This window comes from Corylus avellana, chromosome 2 (assembly GCF_965113065.1).
Source record: "Corylus avellana chromosome 2, dhCorAvel1.hap1.2, whole genome shotgun sequence".
Taxonomy (NCBI): Eukaryota; Viridiplantae; Streptophyta; class Magnoliopsida; order Fagales; family Betulaceae; genus Corylus; species Corylus avellana.
This window is the reverse complement of record NC_142491.1, coordinates 43,143,914-43,168,326: the sequence shown is the minus strand read 5'-3', so window position 1 is coordinate 43,168,326 and position 24,413 is coordinate 43,143,914. Positions and strand designations below refer to the sequence as shown.

The following is a 24,413-nucleotide window of genomic DNA, read 5'->3' as shown; positions in this document are numbered from 1 at the left end:
TGCTCAAAACGACGTCGTTTTGGGTTGGGTGGTGATGTAGTTTTGAAGCCTAAAATGGTGTAGTTTTGGAGTCGAAAACGACGTAGTTTTAGATGAGGGTAAAATATGTATAAAAAGTTAAAAAGGTCCAAAGTGAGAGAAAATCAAAGTTCAGGGGGCCTAAGTGAGAGTTTTGAAAATTTAGGGGGAGTATATCAAAATGGCTGGAAGTTCAGGAAGATTTTCTGAAGTTTCCCCAAATTATTAAAAAACCCATCTTAGCCTAGGAGGTGGCCGAAGCCACCCCCATGGTCTTAGGGAACCACCCCCTAGGCCAAACCCCAAAAAAAAAAAATTGGGTTTGGCCCTTCGGCCACCCCCAATGGCCGGTTGGGGATGGCCGAAGCCACCCTCACGGCCAGCCACCCCCTAGGGCTAAATCTAAATTTTGTTTTTTGAGGTTTGGCCCTAGGCCACCCCTTAGGCTGAGATGGGGTGGCTGGCCACCCCTAATGGGGTGGTTCGGCCACTCCATCCTTTTTAATAATTTATTTATTATTTTAGTTTATATTTATTTTTTAAATTTCAATAATATTTTATTATTTTTTAGTGAAACAAGTGGCAAGTTGGAAGCGGTTGAATAACATTCGACAGTTGAGATTAAAAAAAAAGGGGGAAACTTTACTAAGGACCCCCAAACTTCCACCCGTTTTGAAATATCTCTCCTGAATTTCAAAATCTCTCAATTTAGTCTCCTGAACTTTCAATTGCTTTCAATTTGGACCCCTCAGTCAGATTTTAAATGTCACATGATGTTATAACTTGTAAAACGTTTTTTTTATTTAAAAACAAAAAACAAAAATCATGGATATTTTGGTTTTTTTTTTTGAATTTTTAACGGCTAAAATTAACGGAAGTGTCCAAATTAAGAGCAATTGAAAGTTCAGGGGACTAAATTGAGAGATTTTGGAGTTTAAGAGAGGATATTTCAAAACGGGTGAAAGTTTGGGAGTCCTTAATGAAATTTTCCAAAAAAAAAAAAAAAAAAAAAAAAAAAAACATGGGAAATTCCCCAGCTATTGGTGGGGATCCCGATCCGGAGACGTCGTGGTATATGCTTGGCACGTGTTACCTCTGAGCGCCAACTGCAGAGGGCACGCAGCTAGAAATTGCTGACAGTCAAAGTGCCCGCCGAAAGTTTGAGCTCTCTAGTCGGTAATCCCACACTTTTTGCAGATCCAAGACATGGCAATCAAGGGCATTTTGTAAAAGTTCAACCTTCCATGGTGAATCATGGATTTAAATCGTATTGTAATCGCTTTGCGCCAATGTGGAAGAGTTCAAGCTTCTAATCATGGGAGAACACTTCACTCTAACTTGATCAAACTTGGGGTTTTGAACAGCGTGTTCCTTGCCAACAATTTGATTGCCATGTATGTGGACTTTTGTCATCTGAAAGATGCACACAAGGTGTTCGATGAGATGCATGAGAGAAACGTGGTAACGTGGACCACTATGGCTTCTGCGTATACTAATAGCGGAAGACCTCACGAAAAAGCTCTCAGAATATACACCCAGATGTTGCAGTTTGGTTCAGAGGAACCCAATGGTTTTATGTACTCTGTGGCCCTTAAAGCGTGTGGTCTAGTGGGTGACCTTGAATTGGGTAGATCAATTCATAAAAGAATTTCTGGAGGTGGATTCCAGTTTGACATTGTTTTGATGAATACCCTTTTGGACATGTATGTCAAATGTGGGAATTTGAGGTGTGCCAGGAATGTTTTCGATGAGATTTTGTGCAAGAATGCAACTACATGGAACACAATCATTTCGGGTTACTGTAAAGAAGGTTTAATGGAAGAGGCAGTGGAGTTGTTTTGTCAAATGCCAGAACCGAATGTTGTATCCTGGAACAGCATCATTGCTGGTTTTGCGGATAGTGGACGCCTGCAGGCATTAGACTTTGTGCATGTGATGCACCGAGAAGGCCTTAAGCTTGATGGATTCACATTCCCTTGTGCTCTTAAATCCTGTGCTTGTCATGGTTTCTTAACTACCGGGAAACAAATCCACTGCTATGTTGTTAAGTCCGGTTATGAGTCTAACTGTTTTACTGTATCAGCTCTCGTTGATATGTACTCAAATTGCAATGCATTAAATGAGGCAATAAAGCTATTTAATCTATATTCTAGGTGTAGTGCTTCTGTTTGTGATAGCTTGGCACTTTGGAATTCCATGCTTTCTGGATATGTTGTCAATGAACACTACGGAGTGGCTTTGAATCTGGTTTCACAAATCCATCGGTCAGGTGTATATTTTGATTCTTACACTTTCAGTGGCGTTTTAAAGGTCTGCATCAACTTACTTAATTTCAGACTTGGGCATCAAGTACATGGTTTGGTTGTCACCTGTGGGTATGGGTTAGATAATGTTGTTGGAAGTATTCTGATTGATCTATACGCAAAGCATGGAAATGTTAAGGATGCATTAGGATTGTTTCATAGGCTTCAGAAAAAAGATATCATAGCTTTGTCTGGTTTGATCACAGAGTATACAAGAATGGGATTAAGCTCATTAGTCTTTTCCCTCTTTAAAGATATGATTAATATGGATCTTGAAGTAGATCATTTTGTTATTACAAATGTTTTAAAGGTCTGTTCAAGTTTAGGATCTATTAGAAGTGGCAAACAGGCTCACGCTTTCTGTGTTAAGAGTGGATATGACACAGAGGAGGTTACAGTTACAGCTCTCATTGACATGTATGCAAAATGTGGTGAAATTGAGGATGGGTTAGCTTTGTTTGATTGTATGCCAGAAAAAGATTCTGTATGTTGGACTGGGATCATTGTGGGGTGTGGACATAATGGAAGGGCAATGGAAGCAATTAAATTTTTCTATGAGATGGTAGAATTGGGTTTAAAGCCAAATGAAATTACCTTTACAGGTGTTCTTTCTGCCTGTAGACATGCTGGTTTGGTGGAAGAGGCGTGGACCATATTTACGTCCATGAAAACTGAACATGGAGTGGAACCTCAATTGGAGCACTATAATTGCATGGTTGATCTTCTTGGCCAAGCTGGACGCTTCAAAGAGGCAGAAAAATTGATTGCTGACATGCCGTTTGAGCCAAACAGAACTATATGGTGCTCGTTGCTTGGGGCCTGTGGAACTCACAAGAATATTGAACTGGTTAATATTATTACCGAACACCTTCTTGCATCCTCACCAAAGGACCCTTCAGTATATGTGACACTTGCAAATGTTTATGCAACATTGGGAATGTGGGATAGTTTAAGCAAGCTGAGGGAAGCAGTCAAGGAAGTGGGCATGAAAGAAGCTGGAAAAAGCTGGATTGAGATCTCAGGTTAAGTAATCCTGCTTCACTGCTTGGTGCAACTGGTTTGTCTTATACTTGAACTAAGTGTTTCCACCTTGGTGTGTGATGGAACAGAGTCCATCTGAACTTAAGACCCCTATATGTGGCAAACACTGAATCACATTAACGAGATTCAGAAACATCACGATGTATGCAACTTTCATAAGGATCTTGAAAAGGAGATAATGCTTGGCAGCAAGTTTTACAGAGATGTTGCATTTCAGTTAATGGGTATGTTGAATCACTTCCTCTTCATAATTAAACCCACAGCTCAATAGATGTGCTTTCTATCTCTATCATTAAGTTTGGATCCCAGCCAATCTGTTTCCAGTTCTTACTCTTTGATATTCTTAACTTTCTTAATTATTTGATGTTTCTGTTCTCTGCAGGTGATTGATATGATTGGCTACACTACGTGTGCCATGGCTGCTTTAAATTATAGGTACCCAGACACTTATCTCTACTCTCAATGTATAGCTGGGTAGTACCTTGTTATCGCTATATTCTATTTTCCACAAGTAAATGAAACATCATTTTGGCATATCAATTTCTGAGACAAAGTTATGCTTTCTGCTTGCTGAAGTAATTTTCATAGATTTCTCAATACAAATATAGCTTTAGATGATATTACCTTGAAACATGCTGGAGTACCAGCCTGTTTTAGGCTTTTCTATGGATTAGCAGCAGCTCGAATTTAGAAGAATGTATTTCCAATTGGCTTACTATTACCATGCTTTTGGTTATCTATTCAATGTTATTGGGGCAAGTCATTGCATCTTTTTATGGCATTATACAACGAATCAACCCCTAGTTATGCATTATAAACCAGTTTTTCATCCCAGCCCGCTAATCAGGTCATTTAACTTGAAGCAAAAAATGTAAACCTTGCTTGTAATTGTCTCTCCACGTTAGTATAAAGTGGGTGGAAGACTGCACTGATAAGGGCTAAAAGGTTGGAATAAGTTATCAAATGTCTGACTTGACCAACACGACAAAGGAAAAAAAAAGGATGACTTGATATGTTCATGTTTGCTATCCTGAATGTGAACTGTTCCCAAACATATAGATAGGGTCAGCCAAGTCCAACTCAAAAATTTCAACTATAGTCATCTATAGTTGTCTTTTCTAAGAATTGTCTAATTTGTCTTATTAATGCTGTATCATGCTTAAGAACTTGTAGAGTAAAAGTTGATGGATTTGAATACCGACAACGCAGCACATGAATAAACTGTGATCTGGTTCAGCCCCTGTTGTTGCTCAGAGTTTCTTTTCATAACATCAGAGTTGAGTTTCATAACTTCAGAATCTTTTCTGGTCAGGGATCTGTGATGGTGAAGCTTGAAGGGTTGTGGGCAAGAATAATTATTAAGAGAAGATTTCTGGAATTGAGGGCCAAGAGAACAGGAGGTTAAAGAAGAGAATCAGGGGAAAATGGTTAGTTCTTCTCTGGTGCTTTTACTTAGTTGATTCGCATGATCCATTTACATCCAGCATAATTTGAAACTACTTTATGAAGGCTAGATGTTATTCCTTAGTTACTGTCATTGCTTTATTGTTTCCAGAGATTTGGCTTCATAATATTCATCTGGTTATCTACTATCATCAGTGCTAGTCTTTTAGACCTCCTAACTTCCTGTTCATTGATTTGCTTATTCATCTTTCCCTCACTTCATCTGATATCATGGTATTATCATTAGAAAATGGTCGCACAGTGGTTCAGCAGGTTGACCATTCTGATGTTCGTATTGAAAACTTGCCTTAAAAAATTTTGTTTGAAGAGATCATAGAGGGAAAGAAGGAAAAGCAACAATGGCTTCAATTTGCTGATGGCAAAATAACAATCAATAAGATAGATAAAAAATTATAGTAAATTATTTGAGTGAAGCTCTCCACTAATTCTTATAGAATTCAAGCCTTGAGTAACTTTACTAAAGACATAATCAATAATTTTCTTTTTTCAAATATCTCAAGTCTGTCGTTTTCTTTTGCTTTCTTTCCTTCTTTCCGGAAGAGAGGAAAGAATGCCTAGGCTGCTGCTTGGTGGCACTTCAGTTTGGTCAGCCAATTTTTACTCTCGTTTAGCAAGCACCAATAGGCCCTTTAAGTCCTCCCAATCTCTATCCTGTAATACAGTTAATATGGTTGAGAAAAATTATTTCTCGTGTCCCAAACAAGAAAGGTCCTTGAGGAAAAAGATATTAAGATAAGCTGGTCCTAGCAATTAAAGCCCCAGTCCAGCTAATTGAGCCCGACCCAACAACACAATTCAGCAAAAAGGAAGAGATAACATGGTGGGTCCCACCAGGGGTCACACTGCTGTCGCCAATCCCTTGCTGTCCAAGTCCTCCACCATATGCTATTTACTTGCGCCATTGTAGTGGCAGCTGGCTGTTTTTGATGCATCTCTTTCTTGCATGCTACGTTGCTTTCTTCTTCAATCATTTCACTGGCTGTGTCTCCCTCTTCAATCTTGGTCATAAGAGTGAGTTTCTATTTGTTTCAAGCATCAAATGGTTTATTCTTTCCTCGCACCATTTTCAACGACTAGAAATCTAAAACACTCTGCAAAAGCTGCAAATAAACCCCCTTTGGCCCATTAAGCTGGCACCAAACTTGACTCGACCTAAGATCTACCAAATCAAATAATAGCCACTTTTTCAGTTTTCATTACGTGGCGTAACATGGCTAAGTGCGAGGCGGCTATGGGTGCTTACAAGTTACAATTGTGAGATATTCTTGATGGAGCCTACTTGCATGCTTAGGTATTATTTGGGCAAATGTATCTCGTATGTTACTTTTCACAATTGTCTGCCTGATTGTCGGAGTAAGTGATTGCAAGGAATTTTTAAAGGGAAATGCTATGTATTCTTTTCTTAGTGTTCTCTTGGATGGGTATTATTTTTTAAAAAATCGGGTAAAAGAAATAAGAGTCACTTTTTTTTAAAAAAATAATATCCACCTAAAACTAAGAGAATACCCAAAAACACCTATCGATCCCTATTTTTAAACCATTAGCAAAGAAAAAGAAGGTGTTAGAAGGGTTATAGGAGAATCTTTGGTGTCTCCACTCCCAAGAGTTGGTGCTCGATCATTGCTATTTAAAATAGTTTTGGTGGAAGAATTTTATTGTTTCTAATTATGTAGATTGTAAGTGCTAGTTAAGTTAAGCCCATGCCGGGCTGCTGAACTGTTGTATTTTTTAATGATCAAGAAAACTCTCAGATCATGAGGCAGTGAGCGAGTACAAAACAAGAGTCAAAAATCAGTAAAACTAGGTCGGAAACGTACCACATAAAACCAACTCCTCACGCCCGACCGTTAATTCAGGCTAAAAAACAAGACTAGAGAACAAATTGCTGACGCACACTGTACCAAAGAAGGCGGCCACGACGAGAGGCGCCAATTTAAACCGTTAGGTCTAGGGACATGTCATTGTTGTGTGCTTGAGCCTTGAGGCCCGAGGGAATCGCGGGTCAAAACTCAAAATTTTAAAAGTTTATAGAAAATGGTAGATTTTATATTTAAATTATATTTTAATATTCTTCTTGATGTGTAGGTTCAATTTTTTTTTTAAACAAGTGAAAATTTAACACGTAATTTTTTTAATTGAAATGAGCGGTGAATAATAGATAATGTTAAAACTCAACAAATTTGATTGTTACTTATCCAAAAGAAAAAAAAAATAAATAAAATTAAGTAATAAAAAGGAAAATAACTTCTATAAGGTCTTGGCACAAATCAAGCCTTTTATGCCCTCCACTGAAAGATTGACAAGTTAGCTTGGAACAAAAAAAAAAACTGTTACCAAAACACACGATTATATCAAATCTACTATAAAAAAAAACCCTTCATTAACCTTTTATTATATCTCACCTCTCTTCAAACAATTTCATAAAAAAAACCCCTACTACCTGAAATCACCACCGCCATTGCCACCCCCACCCCTCCTCCACCTTGTAGATAAACGAAAACGCAACTTTACGGTGTCATACCTTGTAAAATTACTTGTTGTCTCTGGAAAAAGGCTATTTTTGCATCAAAAAGCCACATTTTGAAACCCTTGAGAGAGCAGACTTGGTTGATGATCTTCTCAAGAATTATGGATTCACCAATGCCTAGATCTCTAAACTTGTCATGAGAGGGCCTCTGTTGCTTAGGATTATGGAGCAGAGTTTTTATTTGAGGATTATAGAGCAAAGTGAATGATAGCACTTCCTTTCCTTACCAAAAGACCTCACGAGAGTCCCCAATGGGTAGCTCAATCGGTTATGGACCACGCCTAATTAAGCGGAGGTCACTAGTTCGAATCCCCCCTCCCCCTTCCCTTGTGTAGACATGTCAAAAAAAAAGACCTCACGAGAACTCATAGCAAAATCTTTTGCTGGGTGTTGAGTCTCTTTGAAGGGGCAGCGGCAGAGTTGTGGGGGCGGAGGAGAAACAACAATGATTTTCTATTTTTCTTTTGGCTTATTTAATGTGTGATCCACTGCTTCTATTTTAAATTTTCTTACTGCTTTAAGCTGATGTGGTCTATTGTTATTGGATGGCATAAAAAACTTGATTTGTGCCAAGACCTTATAAAAGTTATTCTCAATAGAAAGTGGTTGACGTATTAATTTAAGGACATAAATTTCTTCCAAACCAGTCTGGAGGAATTATCCTCCAACACATGTAAAATAATGCCAAGTGTCTATAAACATTTAAAATGTACATTAAATTCTTAATCTCATTAATAGTAGTTTACTAACTTAGACTAAATTTAATGTGCCTTTTTAATATTTAGATATTTAGTACTATTTTATATGAGTTGAAGAATATTTTCCCAAATTAGTTTGGAGGAAATTTCTGTCCTTAATTGTAGGAAGCATAAAATAAGTAAACTTGCAAATTAAATATGTGCAGGTCAATGACTCCTCTTGTCCCGCACGTGAAAAGGGATAAGATGGTCCTAGCAAGTAGATGGATCTGTGACATCTGTCTCAACACCTAGACTTAATGCAATTCCCTTAAAAATTTAAAAAAAATTAAAAAAAAAAAAACAAAAAAAAAGAAAGTACATTAATTAATGCCTCACCATGAAAAATTTATTACTTGTTCGTCAAATTCAAAACTGCCTAGACTTTAAAAAATTGTACAAATTTTTGATATTTATGATGAATTAATATATTGTGTTTAATCACATTACTTATTCCTACATATTAATTAACTCACAAAGCATTTTTAGGGTAAATTTGTAAGTTCATGATAATGACCTTATTGAAACAATATTCAGAATTTATTATACATAAGTAATTATTTGTTACAACTTCAAACCACAATTTTTTGAGCAATTTTACATCTTGTATGTATAATATTACAAATGGTGGGGAAAAAAAAATACATTATCCTTTATTTAATAAATAAATAGACATTGTGATAAATAATGATAGTACTGTGTTATGTGCATGTGTATTTCCCGCTAAAACGCTCTTTCTCGTGCTTTCTTTCTACCCTTCTATCGTTTCACCATCTCTCTGCCTCTCTCTCTCTCTCTCTCTGTGCGTGTGCAGAGTTATGATGAAGCTTGCTTTGCTTTGCTTTGCTTTGGGGGTCCTTCTTTTAAGCATGTGCATGTGGTGTGATGTCTTTTTACTGTTTTCAAGGTCTAAAGCCATAGAAAAAGGCCTCTGTAAAAGTCACTGAAACCTTATAATATGTGGGAGAGAGTCAGCATTTCCGATGACTCACTTGTTTGGCGCCAAAATTAACTCTACTCATGAGGAACCTGCTGGGTTGGTTGGTTATGTGTCTTCATCTTCACCCTTTACTCGCCCATTATCCTTTTATTTGGTTTTATATATATATATATTTCAAAAATTCGCATCCAAATTTAAAAGTGCAAATTCCATAGGTTCAGGTGTCATTGTATAAATCCCACTTTAAAACATAATTAGTTGCCACCATAATTCGGAAATATCACTATCCCTATATATCATGATTGTTATTATGGCCACCACATTCACCAATATCACCACTATTATCCTCTCCATATCATTACCATTGCCAAGGCCTATTGCCCGATTCCAAGCCAATCCGCCATTTCCAAACACACAAGCTAACTAGTTGACTCCCAACATGTGTTGACTCTGTATCTATAATGATTTTGAAATTTCAACTCGCCCTAAAGGAATCATTTTCCATTCATTCTTTTTTGTAAATTCAATAGTAGATTTACATATTTATTGTACGGAGATGAGTGAAAGATGGGATAAAGAAAATTTTTTATCATTTTTCTTTTTCTATTCTTTCACACCATTCTCGACCATGCTGGTCCTCTAATCTTTAGAGCCACCAATCAACACCCTATTAAAGACGATCCGTCATGTTTTTTTCTTTTATGTGCTCCACTTCCATATATATATATATATATATATATATATATATATATATATATAATTTCTCTTCATTTTTTATGTTTGTATACATTTTTTGGTTAGTCCAGGCCATTCTCTTCTTCATGGATCGATCATTTGTTGACACATCGAGGGTGTCTATTTATTGAGTCCTCCCTTTCCTCCCTTTTTCTCTCTCAAAAGATTTATGACCTTTGTCTTCTATGTTGTCATTCTCTTCAATAGTTGTTTTCCATTTTGCTTGTTTTGTTGTCTTTAGCTATGTTTGGTTTTGGGGAAAGCAAAGGGAAAAAAAAAAAAAAATTGGAAAAATTGAATTCCAAACCGAGCCAGCCCCCTTCGGCTCGACTCGAAACACCAAATACCTAAATTCAACTTAGAATCGATTTTTCATTTCCAACCCCAGGTCGGAATTTAGAAACACCAAAATTCCAACAGGATCCTATGGGTACCCAACCCTATTGCCCTTAGAGCATTTTTTTTTTCCCCTAAACACACTCAAACAGATTCTTTATTCTGTTGTGTACTTTTTTTAAAATATTATTTTCCCTTCCTTTTTTATTATATTCCTCCCCCTATTGGACATTGCGAGAGAGAAAGAGAGAGGAAGAGAAAAGATGAAAGAGAAACAATAAAATAATTTAACATTGTGATACAGATAAATTGCTAGAGGTTGCTATTTACTGTAGCAAAAATTCTATTTTACCTAGTCTGTGTCTATGGCTAATCTGTTGGAGAGCAAAAACTCCTCATATTAGCTAATGAGGAGTTTAACTATACTGTTGAACAATGAAGTTGCTTCCTCTCTCCACGGTCGCCATTATTTTCACAACCATCATTTTTCTTCATGTTATCTTTATCATTTTCACCACCCTCACAATTACCATTTCTTCCTGCTACCTTTATTTTTTGCCATTGTTGTTCTCCATGCCACCATTATCATAGCTATCTTTGTCGCCTTTTATCACTGTTATTAACACCAGAATATCACACAACCACAATCATCATCATCATAATCATCTTATTATCATTATGATCACTCATTGTCACTACTAGTATTTTAATTTGTCATTTTTTTAATATACTCATCAAACAATCAAATACTAGTTTAATAACATTAATGTGAATTCCAGATGGAACTGAAAGTGGCAGTCGAGTAGCTACATGTACCTAAATATCAAGATTCCCCACGTGCATACAAATCTGTGTGCATGTGGACACCTCACCTAAACATTAATTTTCCAACTCAAAAAAAAAAAAAAAAAAAAAAACCCTTAATTTTCGGCCATTGAAATCCGATACAGAAAGATGCGATCGTAAGAATCGAGAAAAAAAAGGTGCCGAGACGGTGAGACCATTGTGAGAATGAATGAATGTGATTGGGGTAGATGACCTTCACCCACTTCCAGAGGCTCCCCAGGATCTTGGTGCCCAAAAACGCAATAAAAATGTTCAGTATTTTTTTTACAATTTTTTCTTGAAGAAGTGCGTACTGATAAAGCCCATACCGAGTTGCTTAAGCTTTTCACCCAAATACCAAGTAAATGCAAATCATTAAGGCAATGAGTACAAAACAAGAGTCAAATGATTGTAGAAGTGGGATGAAACTTGCCCGAAATTCAAGAATCCACGCCCAACTCGGTTCAGGATTTCCGGTAAGTAGTTCGTTTCAGGCTACAAAAGAAGATCCGGGAACAAATGCTGAAGATTTTAATCTCTACGCCACAATATTTTTTTTTTTTGGCATAAATATACCAACAAATCACTTCGAAATTTGAAGAGAGCCCAAGATCCATTAATATTTAATGGTCCATCAAACCAGGTTTAACATTAACCATGAATGTTCATGGGAGAAAAAGAGTTAGGCTAAAAACTACATTTTTATTTCATTGTTATTTTACAATGCTGATGTGATAGGTTCGCTTCAATTAACCATTAAATCAGTCATTGTTAAAAAAAAAAAAAAAAATTAATAGTTAGTTAAGATTATCATAAGCATTGTGAAATATGTGCACACTACAGATAGGAAGAAGTGAAGAATTTTGGCAACCACATTCCTTGCATCTAACATTGTCATAACCTAGATGGATCTGATCCATTTCAGTGATTTCACTTCAAATGGTGATAAATTATTTCATAACTCAAATTAGATTATATAGATTTAGAGGTGTATATGTTGTCACGTGTTGAATATGTTATTATAAACACCATTAAATGCATCAAAACAAAATCTAAACTATAAAACAATTGATATTCATTTAAAGTTAGACTGCCATCAAAATTTAAAGCTTTAAATGGGCTATTCATTCAAATTCCAAACAAATGAACCCCACATATCAAGGTACAATTCAGCCCCAAATGTGCTATTAATGCTCAAGTACTATTTGTCCCAAATCTTCTTCTCAAAGTAAGGACAAAGTTTTTCTCCAAGTTGAATTAGAAGAATTTCTTTTTAACTCCTTATATCAAATTGATATATGGCAATATATAAACTTGGCGTTACAAGAATTTTCTTTAGAAAAACTTCGTCCTCCAAGCAATATTTACCAAGTTCTTGAGTAATTCCTTTTAATTTTTATTTATCTCTTGCCCTAAATTCACATCTCACACTTCCAAACGAGCGCCAACAGAGCGCGGAGGATCTTTTCCCACCAAAAACCACATATATTAAAGCAAAGACCCGAACGATTTCCCAGATATTAATAAAGCAAGAAAAGATAACCCCAGGCCCAGGCAACAGTGTTAAATAAAGTTACATTTAGAATCCTCTGTAGATGACGACAAAACAAGGCAAAATAGCCTTGGGATTAAACACATACAGCTCATCCAAATTGGAATAGAGCCCCGCAGCCCCAGCAACCGAATCGTACTCTTCCATGCTCCCCTCCATGTTCTTCTTCACTCTGCCGGCAATCACCCGGCAAACCAGCATTGCCCGCCTGTCGTTGTTGTCCTCCGCCGCCGACACTCCAGCTTTGTCGTGCGCCTTCCCACTCGTCGCAGTTGTCAAAATTCCCTTCTCAGCAACTCCTCCGGCTGATTCTCCGGCGACCCTGAAGCCATTCTTGATGATGCTGCATACACTGCATTGTGGGGTCGAGTTGCAGAGGTTGGAGGACCCGTTTAGGCCCAGCGAGCAGACAAAGTTGGTGCAGTGGAATCTGAGGAGCTCGTTGCCGTCTGCTATGCAGCGTGGGTGCTTCTTGGGGAGCTTAGTGGCTTTGGCTTTGATGGAGTCTCTGTATTCCTCAAACTTGGAGATGGTCTTCTGGGTGTTGTGGATTTTCAGGATGCGGTCAATTTTGCAGATGGGTGTTTCTTTGTTTAGCCAGCTTGACTGGAATATGATTTCCACTATGTTTTTGCTGGTGTCTTCAGGACCCAGTTCAGATACTGTGGATTTTGATACCCAGAGAGAGATATTGAGAAATCGGCAGCAATGTGCATTTATTTGGGTAATGGGGAATGAAATGAGACATAAACAGTAATGGTGCATGCAGAAAAGTAACCAAAATGAACATTATGTGAGAGAGAGAACTTGAAATTTGATGGCTGAGAGCATTCTATTAACTCAGAATTAAAGGGTGTCGGATCAGGAAATCAAAATGAAAATTTGACAAACAAATCAAATACAGATTTGGACAGGAAGAGTACAATAACAACAATTACTAATTCCAAGGATCACATTAATCAAATTCGAACTTTATGGGTCAAATTAGCAATAAATTAAGACATTAACGGACCAAAATGAATTTTTGCCTAAAAAAAAAAAAGAACAGTGAAAATACCTGCATGCCTTACAGCCTGATGGAGCTCCAAATTTTCAGCTTTCATGAAGATCTCACCACATTCAGGGCAAGAACAGATGCTACTCCTGAGAGAAGGGTCTCTGGTGAAACCAAGTACAGGATCTATCACCATTCTACACTCATAGCAGCCAGAGAATCTCCTGAAAGGCATTCCTCTAAAAGATCCACCAGTGGACGAATTAGATGATGCAGAGAATGAGGAAGCAGAGGAAACAACTCCATTGAGTTCCTGCAGAGGAGCTTTCATGGATCTGCTAGAAGTATCATTGCTGCTTGAACCCATTGAGGCCTTTTTCTTGTGGACTTCCGGGGATCCCGTTTCAGGTCTATGCATGACCTTGGTGTTGCTACAGAGTGAGCCAGAGCACTTAATTTTCTTGCATTTCTTGGCATTCTCCTCCACGGCTTGCTCATGCTGTTGCTTTTGATGCTCCTTTTGTTGCTGTCGCTTTTGTTGCTGCTTTTGTTGTTGTTGGTGTTGTTGTTTTTGTTGCATTTGGAGATCTTTACAGGTCAATAGCCCTCTTAAAACTGACCAAGAGGGTGCTTTCTCAGATTTTATGGGCTGCTGGTTTTGGTCTTGGTGGATTTGCTTGGTAGGTTTTGTTTGGTTTTTGGGTTTAGCCATTGAAAATGAGATCTAAAAAAGGTACGTATGAGTTAAACAAATGGTGAGTCTCTGGGGTAGAGTTTCTGTCTTCCAGAATATCACATCAGATGCTTTATAGACATGAACCGAAGAAGAAGCTGGTGGGGGAAGTGCGAGGTGCAGAGGAGTTCCCTTGTGGGGCACTTTGACGTCTTCATGTTTTGATTTATATATTTTTGGCTGTTTGCAAGGGCATTGTTAATGATGTGCATCTGACGGTTGAAATTGCGAAGAGAGATTCAGAGATTGTTGTATCGACCGTAGGAGAAGAAATCCATATGGGTCCCCCACCCATTAAAATTACCCAGTGGATTGTCTTTATTGCCCGGTAACATACGTGATGACTGTCAGGATAGAGCGCTAAAAATTGTATGCATCCGATGGTTGTGATCTATTTTAAAAGGAGTCAACTTTTGGTCTTAATTTTTGGGTCAGCCTGGGTGTCATTTTGTAACTCGTCCTTCTTTTAAGGGGTCAATTTATTTTCTTTCTTTCTTTTTATTTTTTTATTTTTTTATTTTTGTCATGGATGTTAGAAAATTAATAATTAATAATTGATTTGATTTAATATATTATTGGGATATCATTTAGGTTTAGGCTGGCGAAATGGTAAGTGAATCTTTGCATTATCAAAATTTAGGCTGGCGGAATTGGGTCTAGAGTTCCAAGTACCCAACCTTTCACCTAATGGATCCGATAACCGGATTGGAATCCATCTCCTAAGCCTAATTGGGCCATAATAAGCCCATCCCCTCTCTCTCTCTCTCCCCTTTTTTTTTTTTTTTTAACAATTATTTAATATAACTGTTATTATTATTATTATTTTTTTGACATGAACTGTTATTTATAAACGTTGATAAATTTGACATTTTTATTCATATACCTAGTTCAGTTAAATATGGGACTGAGAGTTTCTCAAAAAAAAAAATATGGGATTGAGAGAGAGGAAAAAGAATCCTCTCCATTTTAAATTTTTTCCATTTCATCTAGTTAGTACATATAGAAAGGTAGTGTTGTTCAAAAATTTGAACCTCAAAAAAATTTGGACAATTTTGTCATTTTAAATGCACTAACCGGAGGAAATGAAGGTCTCCAAGAAGTAGTTTAATTGGCTGGAATCATGTCTAATGAAGTGGAGGTCACTAATTCGAATCTCCTTCTCTCATCTTGTGCGGGCATGTTACACAAAAAAAAAAAAAAAAAAAGCAAATGAAGGAAATTTGAAAGGAAGATGATACTTTTCTAGGAGGGAGAGATGGGAAATTTTAATGACTTACTTTTCTTTTTTCTCTGTCAAATGTACAAGTTGATAGGATTTCTGATTGGTGAATAACATTCTCCCTTCCTTTCATTTTTTTTTTTTTTTTTTTTTTTAACTTCAGTTAATTTTCCATTTGATTTGAAAAAAAAAAAAAAAATTCCACGAAAGCCTCTCTTACCTAGTTTTGATAAAAGTAATATTAACAAACCTCACTTTTATCTTCCTTGTCTCATCTATATAAAAGTACCAATCATCTCTTGAATATTGAGATCCATTGCAGCACTGCACTGCACAGTACATGCAACTGAAGTTATTTTATAGTCGCAATTTTTTTTTTTTTAATATATATATATAATTTTTGGGTGGGTGGGGGGAAACATTACTCTCGAACTCCAACAGCAATTAATGGTGAAGTGGGTTAGCAGAGAAAGCAGGGCTGTAATCGAAGGTGGGGGGGTTTTGGGCTGAGCGCAGGGCACAAACATTAAGGTACACACTAATTGCGCCATAATGGTGCCTCTTATGGGTAAAAGCTGCCTGGTTGATTCCTTTTGCCTCAAAATCAGATTCTCTGTGGAATAAAGCTTCTACTTTAAGAAGCACAAAAATTCACACTTATCCCACTAAGTTGGTGGATATTAATTCACCATTTGAAGTTAATTACTTTTCATATTCTAACCCATGCACAAAAGTTAACAGAAACATGTTTCTTGGTTACCGTTACTCAGTGATGTGTATGTATGTGTAGTAGAAGTTGAGATCAGAGTGACTGGGATAGGAATTCAAATACCAATTGAAAATAAAGGAAAAAGTATTAAAGATTAATGCACTTTGGAATTTCTTTGTTAAAAAATGCTTTCAGAGAGGCATTAGGAAAGAATATATCGGTTACTATGATATAAACAATGGGTGTATCAGAAACAGTGAGCACTAGCTTTACATATTTGAATTCAAATGATCTTATGCAATCCATAAGCTGTACTTTTTTACAATATATATTTCAAAATGATGGAAGAGAAAAAAAAAAAAAAATTGTTACTGTCAACTGCCTATCAATGCGATCATCTAGTTAGGAGCTCAATTCCAATTTTTAGTTTGGGCAATCTAATGGTATTAGAAGTGCCACATAAGTTGTTGAAAATTTGAAAGTAATTTTAGTTTTCAACGTGCGAACTCACTTGCCTCGATAATACATAAATTTTTGCATTTATTTGCACGGTTAGTGTTCCGTCCAAATATTATAGTTAATGTTCCGTGTGTCGTATTTATGACATTGGCAAGGCTTTTAGGTTAACCAGCCTAATCCTAGCGGGTTGGGGTGTTATAACCATGGTCCCCCGAACGCAATATTTAGCTAAGAGTGGTCTAGGGCTTATCGAAAATGGGCTTGTGGTTATATGTGGCTATGACTATGAGCTATCAGATGGTGTTTTAGCCCAGAGTCCTTGTGGAAGGGAAATGGGCCGAAGCCTATACAGCATGTCAGGCCTTGTTCTTCCTCCTTCGCCCATTTTAAACTTCAACAAGAAAAAGAGTAGGAAACTTTGAATTTTGTCCTCCTCCATCGGGATCCGGGTCCTTTCCGGTCCAAAATAGACGGGAGAAATTCAAAGGCCACAAGTGAGTTTAAAGTTAAAAAATATTTTTTCTTTTCTCTTTTCTTGCTCTTCTTGCCAAGAGATATATGCTTTTTCACTAGCAAATGGCAAGGTACATGAAAGCACTGCGTGTTATCATTTTATTCTTATTTTTTGCATTAATTCAAGAGAAAGCATACCCATGTCATACTGATTGACGTGTCATGTTATTAAATTGATATGTATAGCCACTTAAAACATGCTGCATTAGTCAATGTGACATGAGTGTTGTAAGTGAGTGTGAATAGTAACATTACTCTACGGAAAATGTAACATGGATTAGCTTTAAGGCGTACTGCTACTTTTTACACAAATGTACTACACTCATGCCACTGGCTAACATAATGTGTTTTGAAGGGGACATACTTTTTGTGTGAACATTCAAAAAAAAAAAGTGGTTGATTACTCTAAAAGACCTGCAACATGGACCAATATTAAATATTAATGTTACTATTTACATTTATTTCACACCGGTTGATATAATAAGTTATTTAAAATACGTCATGTTAGTGGATGTCAAATGAATATGCATTACTCAATTTTAAAATAGAAAATGGGCCTAATATCACCCTTTGATCGGAGAAGAAAGAGGTCCACTTAGAGATTGTTGTTAACAGGCTCCTGGATGGGTCCAATAAAATAGAATAGAGAAAAAGCCCAACGAAAGGCCCAATGCTAGCAAAGCGTAGGCACCAGGAGGAGCGGCAATAGGCCGTTCAAAATTTTCACGCTCTCCCTCTCTGACACACTCATCAGTGAGTGGCGTGAGTGTCACCGAGAGACCCATCGGCGAGAATCACCCTCAACCTGATTCCGAAAACCCTCATGCCCATGGGGCACCTTCGAGGCCTAATCTGAACCCCTTCCCGCCAGTTGTATCTCATATATTATTTTCCTGTATCCCAATAGAAATGCCGTTGAGATCCTGCCATGGATGGGGAGGCTAACCTTCCGGTCCGACCAGCGTCGGAGAGGATTCTGATCCGTCCAAACACCGTGAAGCCACAGGATACGACGACGTCGTCCTCATCGTCTTCTTCGCCAGACTTCCTCCGCAATGTCCAGGCCGCCTTCAAGCGCCACCGCCCTATTGGTCTCTCTCTCTCTCTCTCTCTCTCAAGGTCTAATTGTTCCTAAAATGTGAAACACTTGGCCTTTTTTTTAGGTCGATAAGTTGAAAGCTGAATTTAGGGTTTCTTCTGCCTTTTTTTTTTTTCCTGTATTTGCGTTAGTATCATTCACTGAAAAGTTAAAACTTAGGGTTTATTTGGGTGGGTTTCTCATCAATTTCGCTATAAATTAACTATCTGTTTAGTTTTATTGCTGAAAAGTCTGTTAAGTAAGTGTCTGCGATTTATTTTGGGCGGTGAGTTTTTCAATGAAATATGAACTCAAAATTGGGAGTTCTCTTAATGTTTCCTGTATCTGCATTTAGAGATAGACAGGTGTGGGGTTCTTCAATGATTTAGAGTTAAGAATTTGCCGTCTTTTTGAAGCAGCCTCCGAGTTTGATTTACTTCAATTGAACCTTTTTCTTTTCTTTAAGTAAAGTATATGTACTGAAAGCTTTGCTTGTTACTATATGATGTTTAGTAATGTTAATCACTGTATTTTCTCCAGTAGCTTTTGTGAAATGCTATTTCTTTTGGCTTTCTGTCTGAAGACAAATGAGGATTTTGCGGTTTAATTAAATTCATTTATATGATTGTTTAACCTTTGGCCATCACTTCTGATCCTTTTGATTCTATGCATGAACGAAAATGACATTTTTGTAATGTTCATTTCTGAGGAAATTTCAGGCCCAGCGCAGTCCAATATTTTAAGGCCTAGGCGGATGTTGGTTCCCCAACGGGAAGTGTCAAGAACTTCAGATTCTAGCGTGGGTCCTATGGTAGATGCCAAGAAGTCTCAAGATGTGGTTTCACTGAGACAGGGTCACATGGCGAAGGGTTCAATTGTAGCGACTAAGAGTGCAGCCACTGTTCTTGGGGAAACTCAAGATGATGCATCAATTACTCCACCTTCCATTTCAGGCACTATTACCAAAACCTTTGATGAGAGCTTCAATCAATTTGATGTGCAGAGAGATCAACCTAAATTCGTTACTGGTTGTAAGGATGACAGAGCGATGCCTTTGTTGCATGGAGAATCTCAAAACACTGATGGTCACAAAAAGGTCCAGCTTTCCATTGGAAGCAATGCTGTTTCCCAGGGTAATATTCAGTCCCTTCTCTTTTAAAGTGCTAGGAATCCAGTTTCTGTTTTTTAGTGCATTTGTGGCAGCTTTCCAGGTGACATAGTGAATTTGGTAATGCTGTAGAATTCCTGAGTTTGTCACTATGCTCCACAATATATTTTTCTCCTCTTTCAACATGCAGGGGCCGATGATGGAATGGCCACTGGATTGGAGAAATTATCATCTCATATGGGTTCACTTGCATTGACAGAAATGGAATGGATTGCAAGCAATCAAATTGAGGCATCAACAGTTGTTAACGATGACCCGAAGCACCGGAGCTTTCATAATACAGATTCCGAAAGGTCTGCTGCTGGGATTACTTCTTTGTTGGCAAAGAGAACCACAGATGTCCAGGATCAGCTGCACCAGCTTAGAAACTTCTTAAGCCAGCCTGCTACTCAATCTTCAGTTGTTGGGCCATCATGTGCTACCACAACATCTGTCCACTCAACTTCAGCACCCATGCTGAATTTAACAACCTGTAGCTCTCATCTGCATCGAGATAACAGTTCTCACGTGGCAGTAGAACCTTTGGTAGATATTAATATTAATTCCCAATGTAAAGGTCAGGGAAATGTGGTCCAGCTTTCAAATCCTTCACCAAAGGATGTTGGTGAAATGATAATTGATGAGAAAGCTATCGCGGGCAAGGCTTCTAACTCTGCTATTGATACCCATGTGAAAGTGAAGCAACATGACCTTTCTAAGGAGCAACAGGGCAGAGTGCCAAAGGAAATTGACATTCCTGAAAATCCATCTCTTCATGACAATAAGTCAACTAAGGGGAAAGGATATGCTGGTGATGTTACCAATGTGCAATCTCAAGGTCCCTTGTCCAAAAACTCATCTTCAGATGTGAAGTTGGAACCTTCTAAATCAGAAAGACAAGAGAGGGCTGCAAGTGGGAAAGGGGCATCAGCTCCTCGTAAAAGGAGTTATGACCCTGACTTGTTCTTCAAAGTTAAAGGCAAGCTTTATCAGAGGCTTGGAAAGATAGGTAGTGGGGGAAGCAGTGAGGTCCACAAGGTTATTTCATCAGACTGTGCGATCTATGCACTTAAAAAAATCAAGCTCAAAGGTCGTGATTATGCCACTGCATATGGGTTCTGTCAAGAAATTCAATATTTAAAAAAGTTGAAAGGGAAGAACAACATTATACAGCTTATTGACTTTGAGGTACTCACTTTCAACTTAAAATTATTAATTACAATAATATGCAAGTCATTGCTTTCAGATAATTTCTTTATTTAGTCTACTTTAGGGCATCTATTATCATGTGTACAGAAAAACATGCTACTTAAATTTTGACATAGCTGTTTCTAAGAGAGAACCCAATATGATTCCAAAGTGTAGTTGAAATGTCTTTAACTTGCCAGCTTAGTCTTCTGCAGTAAGGTTTTGATGGTTAGATGGCACTTAAGCAGCCAGACAAACAATTGGTCTTAGAGGGATGCTTTTTAGGATACCCTGATATTTAAATGAGTCAAGTTTGTTTAAATTGTCCAACCAAGCTGCCTCAAAAAGTCCAGCAAGGGGGCTTCAGATGTCAAAACTGTGGTCTACAGAAGGGCATGAGTGAGCCAAAACTATTTAAAGATGAGGTTGAGTTTCTGGCCAGACATTCAAAACAGTCAAAACTCAGATGGGGTTGAGTATTATTATGTTTTTTTTTCTTTGTATTTGTCATATAATTTAGGTTATTATTAGAAATGCTTTTTACAGTCTAATTTGTCTTTCTTATATACTTGAGTGAATCTAAACCCAATCTTGCTCTTAGGTGACAGATGAGGCTTTGCTCCAGGAAGTCATGAACGGCTCCATGAGTAATAAAGATGGCAGAGTCAAGGATGATGGATATATATACATGGTACTCGAATATGGGGAAATTGATTTGGCACACATGCTATCCCAAAAGTGGAAGGAAATGGATGGCTCCAATCAGACCATAGACGAGAACTGGCTCCGCTTCTACTGGCAGGTACTCAAGCTATACCTTTCTGTGATTGGTACTCCCTCCCCAAAATAGATGAAAGTTTAAAAATAACATGTATTTTAATGAAACAAATACTCTTTTTTCTAAAATGTTCTTGGGCCAAGAAATCACATTTGAAAATGGATAATTGCTTTTTTTTTTTGTTTTTTGTTTTTTTTGAGTTTTTGTTTTTGTTTTCTTCTTTTTCTCCTTAATATGGGGTTTCTTTTGTATACTTCCTATGTAGTAGGGTTGCGCCCCTTTTGCACTACTCTAATGAGATTACATTACTTATAAAAAAATGTTTTTATTTTTGGAAACTTTTATCTATTTAAGACAACAGAAAAAAGAAAGTACTTCATCTATTATGGGACAGAGGAAACAATTGCTAGTTTATCTATTGCTTTGTATCTGTATTTGTGCTTACAATTGCGATTGCCTAATAGTTGCATTTGTTTGCAAATTGTTTAGAAGTTTGGTAGTTCTTGGCTCTTTGTTTAGTGTTATTGTTTTGTGATAGTCCACAAATCCACAAATATCTTCTTCTACTTGCCCATAGTGAAAAATTTAAAAATTGTTTTGTTATGTTCCACAAATATCTTCATTGCCCAAGAGAAAAAATTAAACTGATGTAAACTTTTTAGATAAGTTGAATATCATTTTTTTAATTTTAGACCCATAGAGAATCAACCCCCCCGGCGTGTGTTCCTTGAAGAAATTTGCAAGATCTTACTTTTTCATTTGTTAAATAACTCCTGGACTACCATGTTTTCCAAGTGGGAAGTTGAATATCTGATTGAAGTTCAACCAATTCATTATGTTGATCTGAAATTTTGCAATTTTTTTTTCCCTGAGTATTTGTATCTTTAAATATATTTTCTGTAACATGTCTTAAAGCAAGGGTATGTTGTGGTTAAAGGTGATTATGGTGTCAATTTCCTTATTTGAGTTCCAAATTGTCAAACCCACAATTGACTAGTTCACTTGGCATTGTACAAGTGAAATACCTTCATTTGCTTTGACTTCTCTTGCACTTGTTGCCACTTTTCTCCATATTGTGCTGCTGTACAATTCAAGGGACCAGGATCTGGATTACTGTTTTTGCACTATGCTTGAAAGATGTGCCAAGGTACTGAGGCATGTGCTCCCTCAGTATAAGAGTATTTGTGCCCTAGTGTGTACACGAACTAGTTCACTTTAGTTGCGACAAGGTAACCTTGCTGATTGTTTTATATATGGAAACTGAAATTATGCTGTTGAAAAACTTGGCAGCAAATTCTTCACGCTGTCAGCACAATACATGAGGAACGGATAGTGCACTCAGATTTAAAGCCAGCTAATTTCCTTCTTGTCAAGGGTTCCCTAAAGCTAATTGATTTTGGCATTGCCAAAGCTATAATGAGTGATACCACTAACATCCAAAGGGATTCACAGGTAATTTTTATTTATGCCCACAAATAGGTTATATATATATATCATTTAGTTTGTGTTCCTCTCTGGTGACCGATCATATGTAGCCACATTTAGAAGGATGAGTGTCTTCTTGCTTTTCATGCTGCGGAAGTGCAATAATTGGTGGATTGCAAGTTTATAATTATGGTTGTTTCTTTTTGCTCCTAGCTAACTGCTTTCTCTTATATACTTTATGTGTACTTAAGGGCGCCTTTACACTTTTAATGATATTTGCTGATTACTTATATAAAAAAAATGATAATAATAAAAAAAAATTATTGTTGAACACAGTGCATATTAGTCAATATATGTATTGGCATTGGTCCTCCAAGGTACTGACTATGGCTCCTTTAGCTGAATTCAAATATTACCAAGTAGGTCTGTAGAAGTTCTCTACCATTCTATATGCTTTTACTTTGCTTCTGACCCTACTCGATTTTTAGTATAAATATGAAAATTTTGAGGTCATTTAGTGTTACTAATAATTTATGTTCTTGTTAATTTTTTTTTTTTTTATAGTTATATTATTTGAGTTAATTTGGGACTTTTGATAGGAAATTTTATTGAGAACGTTATTCCCAAGCTCCATTGTTTATTATAGAATTATTTTTGTTTAGTGATATAGGATTTTGAGTATTCAAGAATCAGACAAATGTGAGGTTATACATTACTCCAACACGGGTAATTGTATTTCTACGATTAGGTTAACATTATAATATGATTTCAATTTTTTAATATCATTTTTCTTACTGTTTGTTCAGAACCTTTTGCTTTAATCATCAAAACATCCTTGACTTTGTCTGCATCCACAACTGACATTGGTATATGCTGTACTGTTTAATCACCTGATAAACCAGAGTGCTTGGCATAAATGAATAATTGTTATGTCGTACTTTTGCTTAGTTCTCATATTTTGAGCACCGCAGGTGGGTACACTGAGCTACATGTCTCCAGAGGCATTTATGTGCAATGAAAACGATGCAAATGGAAACATCATAAAGTGTGGTCGGCCATCAGACATATGGTCCCTTGGCTGCATTCTTTATCAAATGGTATATGGAAGGACCCCCTTTGCAGAGTACAAGACATTTTGGGCCAAGTTCAAAGTTATAACAGATCCAAACCATGAGATTACGTATGAGCCAGTTCCTAACCCCTGGCTTCTTGATCTTATGAAGAAGTGTCTCGCATGGGACCGTAATGAAAGGTGGAGGATCCCTCAGCTGCTTCAACACCCTTTTCTTGTTCCCCCGGTTCCGCCGGAACCTCGGCTATCTTCCTCTCAAGACCAAAGCTGTAAACTGCTCCAACTTATTGCTGAAACTTGTGCCGGTGACCGGGAAGCTTCAGCTCTATGCTGTCAGCTTGAAGAACTGCTCAAGGACCCAGTTCAGAAAATAACATCTCCATTATTAACATCACGAGACCAACAATGCAAGTTGCTTTCCCAGATGTCAAAACTTTGCTTTCAGCTCCAGGAACGTTTAACAAACTCAGAGAATTAAGTGAAGATCCGGGAATGTATTTCAGTATATGTATGTATTGAGTGTTTCGACCTTGGTCAGTTCTTTTCGCCCTGAAAGAAAATCATGATCGGCTATATATGCTTCTTCATCTTTTGAAATATGTAATCAGCCTTGTTGTGTT

At 37.2% G+C, this 24,413-nt stretch overlaps 3 protein-coding genes across 6 annotated transcripts; 2 read left to right on the top strand and 1 right to left on the bottom strand.

Moving 5' to 3' along the window:
- The first annotated feature begins 1,069 nt into the window (after positions 1-1,069).
- On the top strand, positions 1,070-13,656 carry LOC132168017 (Pentatricopeptide repeat (PPR-like) superfamily protein). Of its 3 annotated transcripts, XM_088513819.1 has the most exons (4): positions 1,070-3,586; positions 3,745-3,797; positions 4,675-4,789; positions 13,575-13,656. In XM_088513819.1, exon 1 carries the CDS (start codon positions 1,273-1,275, stop codon positions 3,346-3,348), a length of 2,076 nt encoding a protein of 691 aa, XP_088369945.1. In that variant the 5' UTR covers positions 1,070-1,272; the 3' UTR covers positions 3,349-3,586; positions 3,745-3,797; positions 4,675-4,789; positions 13,575-13,656. The 3 variants fall into 3 exon arrangements, with proteins under 3 accessions (XP_088369945.1, XP_088369944.1, XP_088369946.1); XM_088513818.1 differs by lacking the exon at positions 13,575-13,656 and having other exon boundaries at positions 4,675-4,951; XM_088513820.1 differs by lacking the exons at positions 4,675-4,789; positions 13,575-13,656 and adding an exon at positions 4,572-4,644.
- Positions 12,145-14,630, bottom strand: LOC132168016 (uncharacterized). Its single transcript, XM_059579084.2, has 2 exons — positions 13,536-14,630; positions 12,145-13,140 (listed from the first exon to the last, which is right to left on the bottom strand). The coding sequence occupies exons 1-2, from the start codon at positions 14,182-14,184 to the stop codon at positions 12,506-12,508; spliced, it is 1,284 nt and encodes a 427-aa protein (XP_059435067.2). The 5' UTR covers positions 14,185-14,630; the 3' UTR covers positions 12,145-12,505.
- A 3,198-nt stretch (positions 14,631-17,828) lies between these two features.
- On the top strand, positions 17,829-24,368 carry PPK1 (putative protein kinase 1). 2 transcript variants are annotated; one of them, XM_059597928.2, is made up of 6 exons: positions 17,829-18,196; positions 18,903-19,316; positions 19,551-20,518; positions 21,120-21,320; positions 22,587-22,748; positions 23,693-24,368. In XM_059597928.2, the coding sequence occupies exons 1-6, from the start codon at positions 18,034-18,036 to the stop codon at positions 24,269-24,271; spliced, it is 2,487 nt and encodes an 828-aa protein (XP_059453911.2). In that variant the 5' UTR covers positions 17,829-18,033; the 3' UTR covers positions 24,272-24,368. The 2 variants fall into 2 exon arrangements, with proteins under 2 accessions (XP_059453911.2, XP_059453903.2); XM_059597920.2 differs by having other exon boundaries at positions 19,482-20,518.
- Positions 24,369-24,413: the final 45 nt, after the last annotated feature.

What these genes read in the sequence shown, in the direction of transcription:
- LOC132168017 (XM_088513819.1), top strand. Translation starts at nt 1,273, where the DNA reads ATGGATTTAAATCGTATTGTAATCGCTTTGCGCCAATGTGGAAGAGTT.
- LOC132168016 (XM_059579084.2), bottom strand. Translation starts at nt 14,184, where the DNA reads ATGGCTAAACCCAAAAACCAAACAAAACCTACCAAGCAAATCCACCAA. An exon ending in TCAGGCTGTAAGGCATGCAG is followed by an intron (nt 13,141 to 13,535) that starts GTATTTTCACTG and finishes CAAAATCCACAG; the next exon opens with TATCTGAACTGGGTCCTGAA.
- PPK1 (XM_059597920.2), top strand. Translation starts at nt 18,034, where the DNA reads ATGGATGGGGAGGCTAACCTTCCGGTCCGACCAGCGTCGGAGAGGATT. An exon ending in CAAGCGCCACCGCCCTATTG is followed by an intron (nt 18,197 to 18,902) that starts GTCTCTCTCTCT and finishes AGGAAATTTCAG; the next exon opens with GCCCAGCGCAGTCCAATATT. An exon ending in TACAGCTTATTGACTTTGAG is followed by an intron (nt 20,519 to 21,119) that starts GTACTCACTTTC and finishes TCTTGCTCTTAG; the next exon opens with GTGACAGATGAGGCTTTGCT.